Here is a 21,736-nt window from a genome sequence, read left to right on the forward strand (position 1 = left end):
CAGTCCTTTAAATTTTATTTTGAGAGAGGGTCTAAGTTGGTAAGTTGCTAGGGTCTTGATGAGCTGGCCTCAAACTTGTGATCTTCCTGCCTTAGTCTCTCAAGTACCTGGGATCACAGGCAAGCACCACTGCACCTGGCTTATCACTGTGGCTTTAAATGTGGGGAGAGGAGGGAATGAGAAGGCAGGTAGGTCATGGACAAAGAAGAAAACGAGCTTCTGAAGGTTGACATCCATCTGCCTGAATTCCAACCATCATCCCACGTGTTATAGTTTTAAATTTGGGGACATGCCTCGATTTTCAAAAAATAGATTTTAAAATGGTACACACAGATCCTTCTGGAACAATGCCTGAAAGGGCTATCTCCCCAATAAATACGTATTATGTTGATGACCGAGAACTCAGACTGGACTGACTGACTACTCAAGAACACTAGGTTGTTGAGTTGAGGTCCTGAACAGCAACATGTAGCCAACTTAGAGGTTAAAATATCAAATGTTAACTTTCAACGTTATTACGTAGACTCGGCTGACACCTTCATCATTAGAAATATTAAAAGTTTGAATAGCAATATTTTCAAATTAATTTATCAGAAGAGAATTTTCTGCCAACAAAGAAATAATACTTGTTCCTTATGATTTGGATCTGAAATGTCTTCCAAAGGCCACATGTTGAAGTTTTGTTCGCCAGCCTGTTGTGCTATTGGAAGATGGTGGAACTTTTGGGAAGTGAGGCCTAATGGAAGAAATTTAGGTCTCTGAGGGCGTGACCTTGCAGGGGATATTAGGAGCTGATCCCTCCTCTGTCTTTCTTTGCTTCCAAGCCACCATGAGGTGAGCATCTTTGCTCTACCATCCACTCCCCACCATGATGTTCTGCTTCAAAAAGACCCAAAGCCATAGAGCTGGCTGACCATGAACTAAAATCTTTGAAACTGTAAGCCACATGACTCTTTCCTCCTCAGGCAGTATATTTTAGGTTATTTTTTTTCACAGCAGTGGAAAGCTGATGAACACAGAGATACATTCCAAATCATACAGCTAATGATGATGAGTCATGCTGCTACTATGTATCTCTGATGTTATGGAACATAACATCCTTCACTTCTGTATGTCCTTCCCCAAATCCATAACTCCAGCCTAATCATGTGAAAAACATCAGACAAACCTAAATTGAGGCACACTCTTAAAAAAAAATTAAAAAAGGCATGACCAATACTCTTTTTAAAAGACTGTCAAGGTCAGCTGGTCGTGGTGATGCATGCCTGTAATCCCAGCAGCTTGGGAGGCTTAGGCAGGGGGATTGCAATTTCAAAGCCAGCCTCAGCAACTAAGCAAGGCCCTAAGCAACTTAGTGAGACCCTGTCTTGTAAATAAAAAATAAAAAGGACGGGGGATTTGACTCAGACCCTGGGTTCAATTCCTAGTACCAGAAGAAAGAAAGAAAAAAAAAAAAAAGACAGTCAAGGTCATTATAAACAAGGAAGGACAGAAAAATTAAAGAGCAGATGAGACTGGAGACACATGGCAAATGCACTGTGTACCTGGACTGGACACTGGAGCAGAAAGGACCTGTAAGGGAAATGCAAATCCAGTCCAGAGTTAAGAGTAACATGGTAAAGCGGGTTCCTTAGTTTTAACAAATGTACTACCTATTCGTGAAAATGTGAATACTAGATGGTTCTGTATGAGAATATACAGAATCACTCTTTTTCCAACTTTTCTGTGAAAAGTGTAATCAAAACAAAATAAAGACATGTGCATGGATATAGGAACTTTTATTTTTATTCCCAAACACGTTTATTAAGATACAAATGATATGCAATAAGCTTGACATATTTACTGGACGTAATTTGATGAGTGTCTACACGTGCATGCACCACAAAGTTATTACCACAATCAGGACAAGAGACATATCCATCACCTCCCAAAATTTCTGTGTGTCCCTTCAGGGGTGTTTTTTAAGGGGTGTGTACATGTAGTAAGAACACCTAACATGAGCTCTACTCTGTTAATAAATTATAAACTCATTTAATAAATGATAAACTATTTCAATAAATGATAAATATAAACTTTATTATTTATTGAAGTCCTATAATATCCCTCCAGTTTTATTCATGTTTTCAAATGTGGCAGGAAATTTGAAAACATGGATAAAACTGGAGGATATTATAGGACTCCAATAAATGATAAAGAATAGTGCCTAAAATCAATCAGAAAAGTATGATGTAGTAGATTGCAAAACATGGTCATAAATTCCACCTGCCCTGGTATGCGGGAGTCTCTTCAATTTGACTTTGAAGTTCTTCCCACCTGGATCTGGAGATGTTCGTTCACACAGTGGGGACCAATTTGGATTTGCAGTCTGCAGAAGTAACTGAGCATCAATTGGACAATGTTGCCATCACCTCCCATTTCCATTCTCCCTTCCATATGCTTGGCTTGTTGAATGTGTAACAATTTCGTGCATTTGTATTATTTTCATTACTTTCTTAATCTTTACTACCCAGTTTGCTTCCCTTTTGTGCTTAACCATTTTATTTACATCAAACTGTCGTTTTGCTTTGTTACTATTGAAGTAACCCTCAACTGCTACATTCAAAAGTCATTGTATTTTCAGAGAGGTTTGTTTTGGGCAAACCACCTCCTAAGGGGCAGAAAGACTGACAGAATGACAGTCAGGTCACTATGAACACTCTGAAGATGAATAAAGGGTGTGAGGGTAACTGGGGTGGAACAGGGAACGGCAGACAACCTGACTGAGTTAGGGAGGAAATCCATGGCAACCCACAGAGAAAGAACTTTCCAAGTAGAAGCTATAGCAAGTACAAAAGCCCTGAGATGGGAACAAAATCACAGTGGTCAAGGAACACAAAAAGGCCAGAGTGTCTGTGTATTATACATTTTTCCATTGCTATAAGAAAATATTTGAAGCTGTACAACTTATAAGGAAAAGAGGCTTATTTAGCTTACACATTAGAGGCTGAAATCTGAACAGCATGGCACAGGCTCTCTCAAGGTCGTCCTGACTTCATCCCATCATGGCGGATGGCATGGTCGTGGGAATGTAGGTAAGAGAGCACTCATGTGGTGAGACAGGAAGTCAGAACACAAGGAGAGACCACTCTTGCTCTTTTGTAACAACCTTCTCAAGATAACTGCTGTAGTTTGTCTCTGTGTGTGGGGGGGATCCCTTGAAGAAATCATGGGACCCTGGTGTCCTTGTCTTTCTCTCTTTTCTTCCTGGCTGTCGTGAAGTGAATGGGCTTCCTCTGCCAGGTGCTCCTGCCACGGGGTACTGAGCTGCCACAGGCCCAAAGCCACAGGGCCAAATTGTTCATGAATAGAAACCTGCAAAACTGTGAGCCAAGAAGCTTTTTCCTCTGTAAAGAGGAAAGTTGATTTATCTCAAGTATTTGTTACAGTATCAGAAAGATGAGTAACTAACCAGAGTCCCATAAGAACTATATCAATTCCTTTTGAGGGCACAGCCCTGAATGACCTAATCACATGCACCAGACCCTATTTGGAAACTCCGTTGCCTCCCACATCAACACACTGAAGACAAGCCTTCCAACCCATGAAACTGTGGAGGACACAATATAACCACATCCAAACCGTAGCTGTGGAATGGAGGGAGAAGTTGGTTGGAGAGTCAGCCAGAGGATCGTTTTCTTGCTGGACAAGATGAGATATGGATTTCCAGTTCCCAAACTAGGCACCCGAAGCATCCAGAATGCTGGAAGAAACTTACCGTTTGCTTTGAAATTTTTGTATGTTGAAGGAAATGAGCAATTCTTGACCAGGCAAACTACTAGTTCAAGTTCAAAATAGTTACTTTCTGTTCAATAATGTCACAGCTTCAGAAAGCTGAGTTTTCAGTGTGTACTTGACAAAAACAAGGATTAAGCAAAAGTCAACATGGAACAGGAAATGAAGGTAGCTGTACCCAAACACATTTCAAGGTTAGAAAAACAGCGACGTGCCCAACAAGCACACACACACCCCATCAGCAAATAATTGTGGTTACTTAAGAATGAAATAAAAATCTTTTTTTCTTTCAACTTATGTGTACCGTAATTTTTAAAAACTACTTCTTAATTAATAGAACAAAATTATTTATTGTTTGGATCTTGGCAGTTAGGAAATGTAAAAGTCAAGCTCATCATTGTTGAGTGTGTGTTTGTCTAGATGCACCGTGAAAAACTATCAAGACACTGAGGCCACCAGGAACTGAGACGGTTTGGCAGCCTCCGCTTTGTTTTCTTAACCAGAGCTCACTGTTGTTTGATTCTGAATCCCCCTTGATGGACTATGGTTAACTTTCTTTTTGAGAGCTTTCAGTTCTCCTTTGAGAAGGATCATGTACATTTTCTAATGTTTTGGACACTCACTTTCATCAGTGCAAATATTCATAATAGACAAAATGTGGAAACGACCCAAGTGATAATTGGGGGATGATAGATACATGAAATGTGGCACATGCATATAGTAGACTGTTTTTTTGATTATGCATGTAATAGATTATTTTTCATCCTTAAAGAGGAAGGAAATTCAGACTTGTGCAAAACATGAATAAACTTTGAAGACATGATGTTAGTTGAAATAAGTGAGTCACAAAACGACAAGCATCACATTAGTCCACTAACATGAGGTCCTAAAGGAGTCAAATTCATAGAGACAGAAAGTAGCATGATGTTGCCAGGGACTGGGGATATGGGGACAGGGAGTTATTGTTTAATGGAGACAGAGTTTCAGTTTTGGAAGGTGAAGACAGAGGGTGGTGATTCTTAGGCAATAATGTCAATGTGCTTCATGCTACTGAATTGCACACTTAATTTGGTTATGATTGCTAATTTTATGTTGTGAATATTTTGCCACAAAATAATATTATTTTTTTTAAATTCATGGACCACTGTCATCATTTCTGAGACAGAAGTGAAGATTCCCACCTATAGAGGGCGCCATTGGCGGTGCCTCATAACATTCCCTGGTTCTGTACAGGACTTGCCTAAAGCTTAGGCTTCTCCTCAGCCACCTGCCTGAGCCATAGGCCTGGGCCTCCCACCCTCACCTCCCACCCTCTCCTTCACCTCTGGCCAAGGCCTTTCACCACTGCTCACCAAGGGGAAACCGATTGGCATGTATGGTAGATGACTACCCTTCTCTTTTCTTCCTTTTGGAGACATGTCACCAGAGAGGCTAATGTGGTATACATTCATGCATACATTCATACATACCTGAGTGTTATGAATAATATCATAAATATTATTATATATTGCTATATTTACATAATCTAATAATATTTATAATATTAGAAAGGAAAGAAATTCGTAGGAAGGAAGGAAATTCCGACACATGCTGTAACATGGGTGAATCTTGAGGACATTATGCTAAGGGAAATGAGCCAGTCATTTATTTATTCCACTGACGTGAGATCCATAGAGCTGTCAAATGTAGAGACAGAGGATAAAATGGTGATTTAGAGGAGGGGAGGGTGGAACTGTTCAATGGGTACAGAATTTCAGTTGTGCAAGATGAAGACAGTTCTGTGGATACATGGTGGTGATGGTTGCTGGGCAGTGTGAGTCTACTTAATATCACTTGACTGTACACTAAAAATGTTTCGGATGCCCTCCAATTCCACCCAAAGACGGGATTTTGTTCTTCTTTATGGCTGAATAATATCCATTGTGTATATTACAACACATTTTCTTTATCCATTCATTTTATTTTGTGGCACCTAGGCTAATTCCGTATATTAGTGAATATTGTGAAGAGCGTTACAATAAACATGTCTATTGTGTTGAGCAAAATAATACAGGCACAGAAAGACTAAATCAAATGTTTTCTCTCATGTGTAGAAACTAACAAATAAAATCATCAAAAGGTAGAAGAGAGATTAATAGAGACTGGGAAGGAGACAAAGGTAGAGAAAGAAGGGGGAACAGACATGTATGTGTGTATGGAAACAGTGAATCCCATTAATTTGCATAATTTATATGTGTTGATAATTATAATAAACATGGTTAAATGGCAAATTATATGAATTATATTTATATATAATTATATATATTTGTCACCACAATAAAAAATGATTTTTAAAAAAGAAAGGTTAAATATCTATTTTAGACATACACAATTTTTTCAGGCCTTCGAAGAGAAGACCTCAGAACTGAAGATAGATTCAGCAGGCTTCTCAGAGGAAAGGCAGGTTCCCCAAACTCACATATGTCACAGAGGGTTAGGGGACAGGGACGCTGTTGGGCAGAAGACAGGGCGAGACTTGAGGCAGGCTGACTGACAGGATGGGCCAGAGGTGGGAACAAAAGTGGGTATTCCAGAATCAGGGTTGGGAAGAGTACAGGAAGAGGAAGACAACCCTTTCTGATGGGCGAAGTCCCTTCTACTGTGCCACCAGAGACCGGGCTGCTATCACTCAGGGGAAACAGTTGGCAGCTGTTTCCATCGTTACCTAAGAGGGCAAAGTGTCATTTGAAGCAAAGACATTCCTAAGGGTTCAAGTTAAAACCAAATATCATCTTCTGCTCAATGAACAATAATGTACCAAGTCCCTAAAATGAACGTCAACGTAAAGTGTAGATGACTGTGTTTTTCATCTGGCTACCCACATGTGACGCTTCCACGCTCAGTCGCTGTTAACTTTGACCGACACCACAGCTGTAACACCAGGGCCAGTCTTGGCAGAGCTGGGACTTGGCAGAGCCTTTGTGCACTGACCACAGAACCTGCACCTTTCGCCACTGCCCTACGCTGTGTGGGCCTGCAGGGAGGCCTGGCTGCTAGAACCCACGCTGCTGCTTTCCAACAAGCTAGGCAGCTTCCTTCCACCGCCACTCTTCCCTTTCTGACATCAGAGGAGGTAGGAAGAGAATTGTTTTGTCAGTTTTTTGCTGTGACCAAAAAACCCGACAAGAACAGTTATAGAGAAGGAAAAGTTTATCTGGGACTCATGGGTCTCAGTCCATAGACAGGTGGCTCCATACGTCTGGGCCCAAAGTGAAGGAGAACAGCATGGTGGAAGAGTGTGATGGAGGAAGGTGGCTCAGGACATGGCCGCCAGGAAGCAGAGAGACTGCTCCACTCAACAAAGACAAAATACAAACCCCAAAGGCACAGGCCCAAGGACCCACCTCCTGCAGGCACACCCTTCCTGCCCACAGTCCCCACCCAGTTAATCCCATCAGTGGATTAGCACACTGATTAGGTTAAGGCTCTCAGAACCCAATCATTTCACCTCTAAACTTTCTTGCATTGTCTCACTTAAGAGCTTTTGGGGAAGACTTTATATCTAAACCATAACAAGTGCCCAGTCCCTAAATGAAAGGAAGGGGGAGAAGGGAGTAGGGGGTCTCTGGATATGAAAGACCCCTTCATGTGGGGCTCAAGCTGGCTAGCTCCCTGCAGCATTCACTGAAGAGTGGCAAGCCACTGGCAGAGTCCTCAGGGCTTCCTTGGGACACAGACCGTACTCTTCAGCCTTGGCCAGGAAATGGGAGAGAGGTGTCCACTCCCTCCAGGATGCAGTCTGTGCTCTCCTCCAGAAAGTGAGTTTCCCAGTGAATTCCCACACTGAAAAATCTCCATGAATCAGAATTCAATCATTGACCATGAGCCAGGAACCCCAAAAGTTTGCTGGTGGCATGTTCTTATTTCACAAAAAAAAAAAATATGACTCACATGTAATCACATGGACAGTGTATACACAAATTAACGAAAAATATATATTTTAGAAAACATTAGCCAAGCGTGGTGATATATACCTGTAGTCCTAGTGAGGACTAATGAGCCAAAAGGTCTGTTTCTTTGAGGTGGATAAATGGTGGCTTAGGCAGCCTCAGCAACGTAGTAAGACTCTGTATCAAAACAAACAAAAATAAATAAATAAAAAGGGCTAGGGATGTAGCTCAGTGGTTAAGCAACCCTGGGTTAAATCTTCAGTACAAGAAACAAAAAAGAGAGACACTATTGGACTAGATGCCTTTGGCCTTGGCTGGGCTAACAGTGCAGACATCAGTTGACAGCTGTGAACATATTCTTAAAGGCCTTCTTTAACTGCTTTTGGTCCAAACCTTCCCCACACATTTCTACAGAAACAGCAGGAAAGTTCTTTGCTATTGATGGGCTCTGTGGTGCCAATTCCATAAACAAACCCCCATTTGTTGCTTTCTAAAAATAACTCTTTTAAGATCTGGACAACATTTAGCCTCCTGCTTCTGAGCCGAAAGGTCTGTTTCTTTGAGGTGGATAAATGGTGGCTTACGTCTTCTCAGAAAGGCTATAGCTCATCTTTGGTAGAAGCTAAAAGTCTCACCTTGATGGTTCAGGTGAAAGGATATGATAAGAGACAAAGTTTGAGTGCCAGGTATATAATTTCCAAAATAGGCTGGGATATATGCAGAAGAAAACAGCCAGGACCTCAAGGAAGAAGGAAAATAGGATCGTAACAGAAAAATGGGACAGATTGCCTTCAAAAGAAGAGAGAGAGCTGGGCGTGGTGGTGCGGACCTGTAATTCCACCTCCCCCAGCTGGGGAGGCTGAAGCAGAAGGATCGCGAGTTCAAAAGTCAGCCACAGCAAAAGTGAGGTGCTAAGCAACTCAGTGAGACCTTGTCTCTAAATAAAATACAAAAAATAGGGCTAGGGAAGTGGCTCAGTGGTCGAGTGCCCTTGAGTTCATTCCCTGGTACCCCACCCCCCCACACACAAAAAAAAAAAAAAAAAAAGAAGAGAGAGATGAAATAAGACATCTAATTTACAACGTCCTGTAAGGATTCCTCTCATACACAGAATGCATTTTGCAAATACAGAGGCACATCTTAAAATCATACAAGAGGAGACAAGAGTGCCTAATGGTGCCATCACATAAAAAGGAACACCTACTTCCCCCACAGAGAACTGTGGTACTGAGGATTGAACCAAGGGTCTCATCCATGCTCCATGCTAGTCAGGTGCTCTACCACTGATCTATATCCCCAGTCCTTATTTTACCATCCATCCCCTAATTGCTGTGTCCTTACAGAACAAGAGGGCTTCAAATTCTGGCTTGGATGGTCCAATTGAGCATGGGTTCTCAGTTTTCTCATCTGAGAAATGGAGATACTGGTAACAGCAGGGCTGACTTCATGTGACCTGGGCAATCACTCAGGATCCTATGCTCAAATAGCCCAGGCTTGGTTGAATGCTCTGCTATTGCTATCTTGGAATTCTGAACAAAATTTTTTAAAGGCGGCCCTTCATTTTATGTTGTAATGAACCAGTAAATCATGTTGCTAACTGGTTAGCATCATCTCAAACGGTTGGTGGGAGTATTAATTTTGGGGAACAGTTTGTTATTTGGATCACCTTTCACCAGACAGAATTCACCCTAATGCCAGTGTCCATAATTGCGCTGAATAATCAAATGGCTACAATTGCTTTTTATGTATCAGATTCCCACATAGAAGAAAGAGCTTAGGGGAAAATTGCCTTGGTAGGAAAGATTAGTCCTCCTCATGGCTCAAATTGATTTTGCAAGGTTTCCCCTCCTTGGAAGCTCACAGTCTTTCCCTGCCTTCCTTTCCTATGAATTTTTATAGAGCCCCAAATTTGAGGTATTTGATTCTATAATATTTAGAAGGAGGGGAATAGGGCAGGGAATGGAGTTGCCATTTGATTGGGGGAAACCAAGGTACTTGGAAATGGGGGAGGCAGAGAGGAAGATGAATGTAGTTATTTTGTTTTCTTGAAAGATTAAAACATCCTTGGGCTGGGGTTGTAGCTCAGTGGCAGAGCGCTGGCCTTGCACACGGGAGGCATGGTTTCAATCCTCAGCACCACATAAATATGAATAAATAAAATAAAGGTATCATGTCCGTCTACAACTAAAAAATAGAATTTAAAAAAAACATTCTTGAATAGAAGTAAACTCTTCCAATTTAACAGCCAACAATTGAAGGGCAATGCAGAGGGAAGCCCGGGAGCTATCCTCACTCTCCTCTCCCTTCCTTATGTCCCACACCCTCCTGGTTACACTGTGCTGTCCACCCTCCTCCTAGACTTCTTCCAAGTTGGCCCCTTCTCCCTCTCTGTATGGGCCTGCAGCATACCAGCCTACAGCACAGCCATGCTCTCCTGACCACACTCCTTCCTGACCATCTCTTCAAACCCACCTTAGTGATCTTGTTTGACTTTTTTTTCTTTTTAGCAGTTTGAGATGTTTTTCACAAGTCATACAACTCATCCATTCAAAATCCAATGAGTTTTGGCATATTACATTTTTTGTTGTTGTTGTTGTTTTAATAAATTTATATAACATAAAATGTACCATTTTAACCATTTTAATTATATAATTCAGTGGCTGTAATTAACATCCCAGATATGCAACCATCACCACTACTTCCCGAATTTTGAAGATCAAACAGGAACTCAGTACTCCTTAAACAGTAACTCTCCACTCCTTCCCTCCAGCTCCTGGTAATCTCTAGTGTACATTCTATCTCCATGAATTTGCCTGTTGTAAATGTTTCATATAAGTGGACACGTGCATTATTTGTCCTTTTGTGCCTGGCTTATTTCTTAGGATAACATCTTCAAGGTGTCAGATTGTCATTCCTTATATGGGTGAATAATATTCTGCATTTTGTTGATCCATTCATTCATTGATGGACACTTGGTTGCTTCCACCATTTGACTACTGTGATTATGCTGCAATGAATGTTACCCAAGCAACTGTTGGGTCTCTGTGGGGCATATGTTCCCTGGAGTCCCTTTTGACTCCTCTAGTCACTTTGCACTCAGCAACCACAATACTCTTATATGTATGTATGTATGTATGTATTTATTTGGTGTTGTGGATTGAACTCATGCTAGGCAAATGCTGTACCACTGAGCTAAACCTCCAGCTATAAGCATGGTAATCTCTTACAGAGCACATCCAGTCACATCACTTCTCTGCTTATAACCTACTGCCAGCTTCACATAAAAATGTCCATTAAGCAATACCTTCAGATAAAGATGGAAGTGCTTGCTGAGGCCTCCAAGGTCCTCAGCTCCAGCCTGTTGGACTCTCCAGGTCACCCTGCCCTTTCCTCTGTTCCAGCCACCCTAGCCATCTCTTCATCCTTCTATGGAGCCACATTCTTTTTGGATTTCAACAGACTAGTGCCCTTTTCTAAAATGTTCACCCTCCCCTCATGCCTAGCTTGTGCCAACTCCTGCCATCTTTCTCATCCATCTTGCCTTGGAATTTCCCCCTGGCATCTGCCCTCCCCGCTCTGCTCATTTCTTCTTGTTTCTCTCTTTTGCTCCAGTGGCCCCTGGTCTTTCACCAATCTCCATTTGTTGGGCAGTAACTGTTCAACGTGTTTCTTCCATGTTGTAACACAGCTAATATTGACTGAACACTTACTGTTTCAGGCTCTGTATTATGCACATCACCTGTGTCCACTTATTAAATCCTCATAACTAGCCTGAGGATTTTACAGATAAGGACGCCTGGTATGCGGTCACAGTAACAATGCCCACCCTGGCATCTGGAAGCTACTGTAGAACCAGAGAACAGTGCAGCCAGCCCCTGCCCCCCCAGGGAATGTGGTTGTCTCACGCTGCCAGTAGGTCCAGTCCCTAGCATAGAACCTGGCACACACTGTACCCAATTCATATACAAACCCAAGCAATGAATGGATAGATTAGAAAATCCAAGAGGGACCGGAGCCCTGGGCAAACTTTACTAACTTCTGCGTCTTGAGCATTCTTATCTACACTCCCAGGCCCAGCGACTCCAACTAAGAAGTGCACATTAATACCTATGGCCCAGGATTATTGAGAAGGCTGAGTTTTTATTTTCATGTAGATGTAAAAAAATCTTTGTGCCTAGTAAACTCGATCCGGCTCGACAAATCCTGAAGCTTAGCATTGCCATCAGGGAAAAAGGGAATGAGAAATCCCAATTCCGCTGGCTTAGCCCTTGTGGGAGCACTGTGTGAAACTCAGTGTCTTTTGCCCCTCTGCAATCTCTGTGGCCCACCTCAGAAGGGGCACCACCGAGAGTTTTCTCTCCCATGCCTCCCTGCAGCGCTCTGAGGCTCTTTGGCTCTGGAGCCCGCGGGGGCAGTGCTCCTGGCCCCGCCTTTGGGCCTCATTATCTGCGTTTCCGCGTCAGGCACGCCGGGAACTTGGCAGGGCCTGCGGGCGGTGATCAGGAACATTTTGTGCCTAGCGCTCGCCGGCCTGGCTTTTCTCCCTTTGACCGGCGCCACCGAGCGGGGATCGCTGGCGCGGACCGTAGGGCTGGGGTCTCTCAACCCAGGTAGCTGCCCGTGGGCGCACTTGTCCTGGGTTCCTCCGAGCTCTTCGCCTCCGGGCTGGGCTTCCAAACCAGAGTCACACCGCACGTAATCAAGATGTTCGTAAAGATGCTGTGGCCCATTTTAAAACAAAGCCCAATTATTAGCGCTCAGCAGCTCTTTATTCGGGCCCAGTGTAAGATGGCCAATTGCTGCTGAGAATCAACAAGCAAAGGAAACACAGTGGAAGGGAAAAGAAATCGGTTCTGGGGCCCTTTGACTTCTTTTGAGACCCCCATTGGTGCTTGTCCTGTCTGCCAGACCTTAGGCAAATTCTGGGACTCGGTCTTCTATCATGTGAAATGGGAATTAGGAGTGCTTGGTGACTACACCAGGAGCGCAGCGGGTCGCTAGGATAGCAGTGCTGTTATCCTGTGCCTCCAGGACCCCACCTTCCCTTGGTCCTCCGCTGGGAAGCGCCCGGGCTGCAAACACCGAAATGCCTCTAAAGTGCGTCACGGGCACCGGTCGCGCTGCTCGACTGACCAGGGTGAAGCTGGCACTCCGCCAGCGCGGGCTGGGCCAGGAGTGTCGGGCCTTCTCCCTGTTTGTGACCCCAGCGTGGAAGGCGCTCAAGTGGCGCAGATTGGGGAGCGCTGTTGGGGGCGCTCTCCCCTGCCTGCTACGCAGCAGCCACCGGCCTCCGCAGCCTCCGCCGGGTGAAAGCTACGCTTTCTCTAGGCCCCCCACCCTCCCAGCTTCCTTACCAGCGGCGGCAGCGGAGATTTCCTCCCGGGGAAACTACGCGGATCCTTCCCGGGGCTCCTCGCCCCGCCCCAGTTCTCCGCCCCCTCCCCTTTGCTGGGGATCCCGGGCTGGGCTGCTTCTGGGAGGAGGCTCCGACAGCCAGGAGGCGGCGGGGGGGGGCAACGAGCTACAGGCTACCGACGCGCTCAGCCATGTGACGCCGCCCTCCTTTCTGCGATCCCCCGGCACTCTGGGCCCCTCCGGGCGCCCCGCTGCGCAGCGCACCATGCGCCTGCCAGGACGCACGCGCCCACCGCCAGCGCCCCAGCCCGCGCAGCATCCCGCCCTCCGCAGGCAGGTAGAGCCTCCCGGGCAGCTCCTGCGCCTCTTCTACTGCACGGTCCTGGTCTGTTCCAAAGAGATCGCAGCACTCACGGACTTCTCCGGTAAGAGCGCCCTCCTTCGCGGTGCGTCCCGGGCGCCAGGTTGCGCCCAAGTGAGCCCTCCGCTGGGAGCAGCTGCCCGAGGGGCCACGATCTGGTTGGGTTAAAGTTGAGGAGTGCTCTTAGTCAGTTTTCTTGGCTGATAGATGGTTGCGTGTGGCAGTGGCGGCAGGGTAGCCCCCCACTCCAAGGAAGGATGTGCAATGTGTTTGGAGTTTCTTGCCCTCCCGTCCACTTCGTCAATTTTCCCACACCAGCGACCCAGCACTGACAGTCGCACGTTCACTGGCGGCTCCCTAGGCTGAACCCTATGCCGCGCCCAGCTCTAGAAGATACACGTGTTGTGGTGGAAGGAGTTGTACTTTCTCTGCCACCCACATAGTTAAGTTGCTCCCCAAGCAGACTCCCGGGTGCCCACATAAGGAGATTAGCGCAGGAGACCCTAGACCTGAAGTCCTTGCCGGCAGGCAGCGAGCAAGCCTGCGGGCAACAGAGGTCTGGTGGAGATCCCATGAGAGATGGGGAGAAGCTCACAGAACAGGGAGGACTTCACTTCCAATAGGTGCCCAACGTTCCCGGTCTCCCTGGTTTCCTTCACACACATACAAATGTCCCGACTTCCTCCTACTGAGTAAACTACAAGGCTTTTCTTTTTGGGAATTCCGACCCAACCTCCTGCAAAGGATGTTAGTTCCAAGGAGGCAGGTGTGGCCGCAAAGTCAGTGAAGTTTCGAGGTCGGTGATGGCTATAGAAACATGTGCTTCTATTAGCGCGGCACTTGTTTAAGGTAACAAGAGCCCTTGTTGCAGTTATGGCCCTGGGTCTCCAACTGGCAAGGCTGGAAGCCTGCAAACAGCCCCCACTCCCTCCGCCTAACCCGGGAAGCAGCTCCGAGCCCCACACTCCCCCTTCTCAGGGATCTTCTGCCAAGTCCAGGCTTTACACAGACCCTGTCTGGGGCCCCCTGGTGCAGGGTCTTTTGCAATATAATCATGGTAAATGGAGTCATTCCTCCGCGCTGTTTGTGCAGTAGACTAGTACATGGCAAAGAACACTGGCAAAGCAAAAGTTGAATTGGGTTTCTGGTTTACTTACAGAGAATGCCATTGTTAGCTGAAAGCCCTTGGGTCAGAGGTTCTTTGCTTTGAATATTTAATATCAAGGCAGTGTTCCTGCTTGGCAAAGGAAGCCAAGATATGCCTATTTGGCAAGCAAACTATGGCCCTTAAAATCAAGCCCCAGAGAATCAAAACTCTGTGGTAAATGTGCTGGGGAAATGCATCGGGTTTTTCAAGTGCTATCGACTTTTTCTTTCTTTCTTTCTCCTCCTTCTTCCTTTTTCTTTATAATAGAACTTTCTTGGCTGCTACAAAAGCTTTGCATTTGCTGATTTAAGCTATAGGGAGCCGTTCTAAGTTCAGTACATCTAGCTCTGAATATTGTAAGGCAAGAATGAAAAGCTGACAAGCCCTTTTTTGGTGACATCATTGCAACTGAACAAATATTGCTTTAGGCAAATTGTACTGTAACCATTAGATTGTTTTCACAGATTATAGACACTTAGAGTTTGTTTCTTTAGGGAAGTAGTTGCAATACTTGTTACAGTCTATAGGTTACTGCGCTCCCACCCCACCCCAGCTTAGAATTGTCTGTGTAGCAATAATTATACACTTGAATTTGACATATCAAACAGGGAGACTGCATCCTGAGGGAAATGGATGCTCTGATGCAGATTCCTGTAAGTAATAAGAATAACAAAAGCCTTTTCCTTCTGTTCTCCATGTGGACCCAAATTCTAGAGCTTTAAACTCCCTGCAACCAGCAGTAGGTGGTGTTGTTGCCAGGTCCATCCACAACCCAGCCCCATATTTCAGTGTTACTTCCTGGGGACCTGAAGGCTAGGGAGAAAGTGTAAGTCAGCCTTTGGGGAAGAGGAGGAAGAAGACGAGAGGAAACCACAGACACTTTCAAGTTTAAACCCCAATTCTATACAGTATGGGATCAAGAAAACATTAGAAAAGTTTCAGGAAGAAAGATGAAGTTTTGCAAAGTCAGCTGATTTTACTAGAAACTTTAGGAAACTTTAGGACCCCCTACCCCAAGCCCTGTGTTAGAGGGCATGGAAGGAAAGTCCTAAGCTCCAAAAATGAGTCTTCGTGTCCACTTGAATGTGTTGGTTGAAGCAGTAGGTCCTGATCATGTGATTCCCTGTGGTCTCAAAGCCTGCTTTCCTGGGGACAGACAGTCCTGTTCCCCTTTTTATGAACTTGGCGGAGTATATAGAAATGAAACAGAGGCTCCACAGAGACAGGGGACCCTCCCCCGCAGAGCTCTACAACAATAGCAGAGGACCGGAGAGCATGTTTGACTATACAGATGCTGCTGGCTTGTTTTCTAAATAAGGGAAACATCAAAAACTGGTGCAAGATGCAGGGAGACTCCTTTGCAGGAGGGTGGTTTATACATATGAAAGAAAGTGCCAAAATGTCAGGGGTCCCAGCCACAGTCTGTATACTATAGGGCCTCCCAGGAGGTCTGCTTTGCAGTTTGGGAAAGTTACTTAAGCCTTTCTCTTCTCTGCAACTCTTCCTTGAGCCTTTGCCTGAGGCTGTCAGCTGGTATCATTTTCCTGGGTCATTGATTTTTTTGCCCTGGGGATTCCAGCATCAGATCTCTTAATAACCCAGAGGCTGCATCTTGGCCCCCTCCTCCCCCTCCATGCTCGTGACTTGTGCTAATCACCTCCAAGCCTGCTGAGACACAGGCTCCCAAGCATTCTCTTCTCTCTCTTCCCTGAGGATTTTGAGATGTTGCCAGTGGCCACTAGAAGACTATCATCACTGCATTAAAAAAATGTGTCCTAGAGAAGGCAAGCATGGTGCATGCAAAATTAGTGCCTCTGATCCTTAAGCCCATCCTCAAACGTGACTGGCTTCCATCCATGTTCCTCTTTGGGATGGGGTTCCGTTCCATTGACTGCATCCTCAAAATGAGGATTTGGCCTGAGATAGCCAAATTGGTCATTGATTTTTGAGGGGTTGCTTTGAAGAAAGCAAAGGGAAGTATAAGAGATCAAGGCTAGGCACTGGAGTGTGGGGGTGAGAGCTGAGAGGAGGGTGGGGTATCCTTGCGACCCCATCAATGAAAACCTCTGCCTTAAAGAGTGGGGCTTCAATGTGTCTTTTGGACTTGGTTTGCAGTGGCACCTGGGTACTTGTTGACTTTTTGTTGTTGCTGGTTTTATTCTGTGGTTTCTCTGATGAGGACACACTTAAGTCTTCTCTTTCCACCCATTTCTTCCCTTTCTTCCTGGTTTTGCCCTACTTTTAGCATGTAGTGGAAAGTGTGAGAAGCAGGAGGGAGAGGGGATGGGAGACAAAGATAGTGGGGGCAGTCTGCAAGGTCTTCCTTGTCCTCAAATGCCCCTTGGCTTCGAAGAAAGGTCATTGTATGATGGATGTGGTTCCCTGGGCCACTGTTCTGCTCTCTGCCATCTGTAACCCAAGTATGCAACAAGTGGCACTTAGTACCAGGTCGTATCAGTCTGCGTGGGCTGCCGTAACAAAGTGCCACAGGCTGGGTGGCTTAAACCGCAGAGATTTATTTTTCCATGGTTCTGGATAGTAGAAGTCCTAGATCAAGATCTCGGCAGGGTTGGTTCCTTCTGGGGCCTTTCTCCTTGTCTTGAAGATGGCTGTCTTCTCACTGTGCCCTCACAGGCTCTTCTCTCTGTGTGTGTCTGTGTTCTAATCCCCCCTACAAGGACAACAGTCATATTGGATCAGAGCCCACATTAATGACCTCATTTTAACTCAACCACCTCTTTAAAGGCCATAGCTCCAAATACAGTCACATTCTAAGGTATTGGAAGTTTGGACCTCACGGTGTGAGTTTTAGTGGGATGTAATCAGCCTATAACGTAGCTCATTGGCAGCCCAATAAATAAACCTGACTGGCAGCTCCTTATTTCATTGGCCAGGAATATTCATAATATTGAAATGTGGCAGTTGAATACACTTTGGAAGCACACAGAATGACTTGAGGAGACTAAAAAATATTTGTTCAGCTGGACCCCAGGACTTCTGATTTCATTGACCCAGGAAGAGCCAGGCATTGTCTCTTTTCTAAAGCAGAGTTGGGAACAACTGCCCTGGTGTCACAGAGGAGGGCTGCCTCCTGCTCATGCATCATTTCATCCAGGGGCACATAGGTGTGGCTGGCCGGGTGTCCCCTTCAGACTCCAGCCCAGGGCTCACCCTCAGAGAGACCAGGACTGTGCATTTCCAGCTCCTCCCAGTCAACACCTCTCATTCCATTCCCACGGGCACACACACATGCGCACACACCCCTCCACGTTTTGTTATGCCTCCGTCACATCATCCGGTATTTCAGGAGTTATCTTCACTTTAAAACATTTTATGCAATGAAAAGCCAACTCGTAACTAAAGTAAAACAAACCTGAGTGTCCGAAGGAGGTGTCTAGCTGTCACAGAAGAAGAGCGATGAGGAGCAAGTGTCTGAAATTGCTTGTCTGTTTCCTTGGAAAGTCACCATATGTGAATAATGTTCTGCCAGCTCTTTCTGCAGCAGGGCAGTGTCTCGGCTTGCGAGCGGTCCTGTAATTGATGGCTTTGGTCGCCCAGGTGCTTTATTCGATAGGGCAGCCCAGGGGTGAAACAGAAAGGGAAGGAGTAACAATTAATTGAGCTCAGTGTTATTTGATTTCATCCTCAGAGCAACCCCATGAGGTAAGTATTAATCTCATTTACAGATGAGAAGTAGCCTCAGAGACCGTAACTAAGTTGCCTGGGACCACCCAGCTAGTAAGCAGGACCGGGGCAGCCTCCAACACTAAACCAAGGCCAAGCTGGGGACTTGGTCCTTGAGAGTGTCAAGGCAGCAAGATCAGGAAGGAAAAAAAAGTGACCACGATCTGCCTGACCTTTCTAGGGAGTTCATGGAGTGGACTCTGCCGTTTCAGGTGCCTTCGGAGGAGATTGACCTTTTCCTACTCTTTCTTAAGCATCTTCCCATCGTCATTCCAAAGTGGGTGTCGTTGCAGGCTATGTGTACACTAGAATGTAGGAGAAAAGTGTTAGAATTTCTGAACTTGTCTGCAGTTGTCCCTTAGTATCTGCCGGGGAGAGTTACAGGACCCTCATAGTTAGGAAAATCCTGGGATGCCTAAGTCATATGCAGATCATATGTAAAATGGCATATGATCTGCATATGACTTACATAGATCTTACTGTCTACTTTAAATCATCTCCCAATTGCTTATAATATCTAATGCAACATAAATGCTACGTAAATCATTGTTTAGGGGATAAGGGTAAAAAAATGTCTGCACATGTTCACAACAGACCCAATTATTTATTTTTTAAAAATCTGCACGTGCTTACATCCATGGAGATAGAACCTGTGGGCACAGAAGGCCAACTGTATTTGTTGTTCTATCTTGGGGGGGGGGAAGTTTTGCTTATTGACATGTAAATTGACAGTTGAATAGTATGTACACACAAACACATTGATCTCAGAGCTGTGTTCTCAAACAGTTTTCCTGATGGGGTTCAGGACTATGAAAATGTGGAAGTCACTTGTCTTCTCCTGTCAGCGTAGTGCCTTAGGCAGTCTTGAAAAGGCACTAGTTTGGGATAAAACAAAAGAGATAAATTGAGAGAACAACTGTCTCTGTCTCAACCCCCAAATACCACCGGCCTCCTTTCCCAAGCTCCATGGCTGCCAGTAAGAGTTTGAGGCAGAATTTGAACCCAGTACTGATCCAGTTTTGAAGGTACCTATACTCACCATCCGAGCTGAGGAAAGAATCAGGAAGGTAGGGCCAGGGCACACTGAAATTTTATAGTTCTCTGCCACTCCTTTAATGAGCTGATGTGTCTGTGCCTTTCTGTGAGAAAATACCTTCTCTTAAGAAGAGAAACCCCAAAATCACAAAAATTTCCGTACTAGAAGGAGAATCCCAGGTTCGAAGAGTGTCTGAACATGCGACTAATCTGCGTTTCCCACCCTTCAGAAAGGCAGGACCATGTTCTACCATCCCTTCCCTGGCCCCTATATGAATTCCATCTCCAGTTAGAACTGTCCCAACACAGTGGAGACATTGGTGAGTTAACAATAGTTTGGTCACTTCGTTTTTTTGTATGTATATGTATCTGGCACATACATCACCACATAACGAACACTGCTCTAGAAACTTCACATTCATTAACTACTTGAATCCTCACAACTGTCACAGAAAATTGCAATGACAAAGTGAAGAGAGGTTAAGTGACTTTTAGGAGTTTTTCTAATAGCAAGGGAAGAAAATAAAAATAGACATATTGCAAGTAGTTCAAAGCAATGCCACTTCTGTAATGTTCATCACTTAAACAACCAGAGCCAGCTCTTATTCCACGGCCTGTCGAAGGAAACACCATCTAGCCACAAAGATACCTGGAACTGCTAAATAAGATATAACAAATATCTTTTAAATGCATAAATGAATGATTAAGTAGAAGAAGTGCTCAGGGAACAAAAATGAAGGAAGGGCAGGAAGGCCAGAGAGGTCTTCCAGAGCTGACTCTAGGGGTGCACTGGGGTTGTTTGATGGTTTTGACAATCAGGAATCAACAGGTACATAAGGGCAGGAGACAGGCATTAGACTAGTGTAACAGGAGGAATTGGAGTAGAGATCTCTTTAGAAATTTGTGACCTTGTAGGAGTAAACCTTCCTTAAAAGGTGGATGAGAAGCAAATTAGTCCTTGCAAAGGAAAGTGACAAAGTGACAACAAGGAACCTGGTCTCGGTTTGGGCTCGGGATTGGTGAAAGAAGATAATCTCCTTTGAGAATGCGTAACCAGAGACCTGCTTTTTTGAGACTCTGGGTTTTGAATTCATTACCTTTACTGGGAAACACAAGCTGAAAAACTGATAAAAGATATCCCTAGTATTTGGCAAAAATGAACACACATCTAAACCCTGCATGGAAACATCAACAAAGGCTCCTCAAGATGCCTATAGGTATAATCCTGCTGATTATGAACACACAACTCAACATTACATTACAAACGCAATATTCAATAGCAGCAGCAACAGAGTCCTTGAGAAAAAAGAAAGAAAATTCTTCAAATGAAAAAGAAACAAAAGACTATCAAGAAGGAGCAAGCATATTTAAATTAAAAAAGCCAAATATATCTACTAACATGAAAAAATATATTGATCAAAATTAAAAGCTTGATAGATAAGTTAAAGAGCAGATTAGACATGGCTGAAGAGAGAAACAATGAGCTGGAAAATAAAGCTAGAGAAATTATTTGGAATAGAACAAAAGAGATAAAGACATGGAAATATGAAAGAAAATTTATAAGATGGGAGGACAGAATGAAAGTTCAATATACATTGATAAATGTCTGAAAGAAAACTGGGAAAAGTAACACTCAAGGCCATAGTATCCTGACATAGATTTTCAAGAAAGATTCAAATTTGAGTATTCCAAGCAAAACAAATAAAATGAATTATTTGTAAATGTATCATATCAAAACTAAAATACTAAAAACAAAGTGACCATTTTAAAAACAACCAGAGGGAAAAAAATGTTATCTGTAAAGTGTCTCCAACAACAGTGAGAACTGAAATAGTATTTTCTAGGTTTTAAGAAAAAAATCCCTCTGCTGTCAGCTCAGGATTACATATGCACCTAAAAAACTAATTTCCAAGAGTGCATGTGAAATAATAAAAACAAATTTATCACTAATAAATCTTTACTGAAAGAACCACTAAAGGATACACTTCATGAAGAAAGACACTAAGTCTGGAAGGAATGTATGAGATAGAAAAGAAATTGTGAGCAAAGAAGTGGTACAACTTCTAATACATTTGGCCTCATGCTTTGTTTTGTCTTCCTACTTAAAAGAGTAATATCTCTACCTTGAGAGAGAGATGGTCTCTCAAATATTTTGTTCTCTGCCCCACTTAAAATCACAAGACACTTTCTTGACCCACTGGGGGGCACCCCAGCCTCCTTTCCAGTGGGGGTCTCAGTTCCAGGATGACTACCCAATGGTAGTTCCCTAGGAAAGAACAGGAAACATGAAAGTGTCTCAGGTACCAGATGCTGTGCTATGTATGATATAGGGCTACCCCAAAGAGTCATTCCTGTCCTGAGGGAGCCTGCGTTTAAATGGGTTCATGGACACACAAATAATCTCAAAGAAGTCTGAAATACAACAATAGATTTGGCAGGTCACGTTCTCTGATA

The 21,736-nt window shown here is 44.3% G+C and overlaps 1 protein-coding gene and 1 long non-coding RNA gene across 6 annotated transcripts in view; one reads left to right on the forward strand and one right to left on the reverse strand.

The window, feature by feature from the left end:
- Positions 1-1,759: 1,759 nt before the first annotated feature.
- On the reverse strand, positions 1,760-13,195 carry LOC144376473 (uncharacterized). Its single transcript, XR_013436996.1, has 2 exons — positions 13,055-13,195; positions 1,760-7,877 (listed from the first exon to the last, which is right to left on the reverse strand). It is a non-coding gene; the product is annotated as an uncharacterized LOC144376473 (long non-coding RNA).
- A 125-nt stretch (positions 13,196-13,320) lies between these two features.
- Positions 13,321-21,736, forward strand: part of Eva1c (eva-1 homolog C) — a 79,507-nt gene continuing 71,091 nt past the window's right edge. For 4 of the 5 annotated variants that reach the window (XM_005323534.5, XM_040286978.2, XM_040286979.2 and 1 more), the window contains exon 1: positions 13,321-13,480. In XM_005323534.5, coding sequence (XP_005323591.3) covers positions 13,321-13,480 — 160 coding nt within the window. The remainder of the gene's footprint in view (positions 13,481-21,736) is intronic. The other variant, XM_078044534.1, reaches the window with a different exon arrangement.

This window comes from Ictidomys tridecemlineatus, chromosome 3 (genome assembly GCF_052094955.1).
Source record: "Ictidomys tridecemlineatus isolate mIctTri1 chromosome 3, mIctTri1.hap1, whole genome shotgun sequence".
NCBI lineage: Eukaryota > Metazoa > Chordata > Mammalia > Rodentia > Sciuridae > Ictidomys > Ictidomys tridecemlineatus.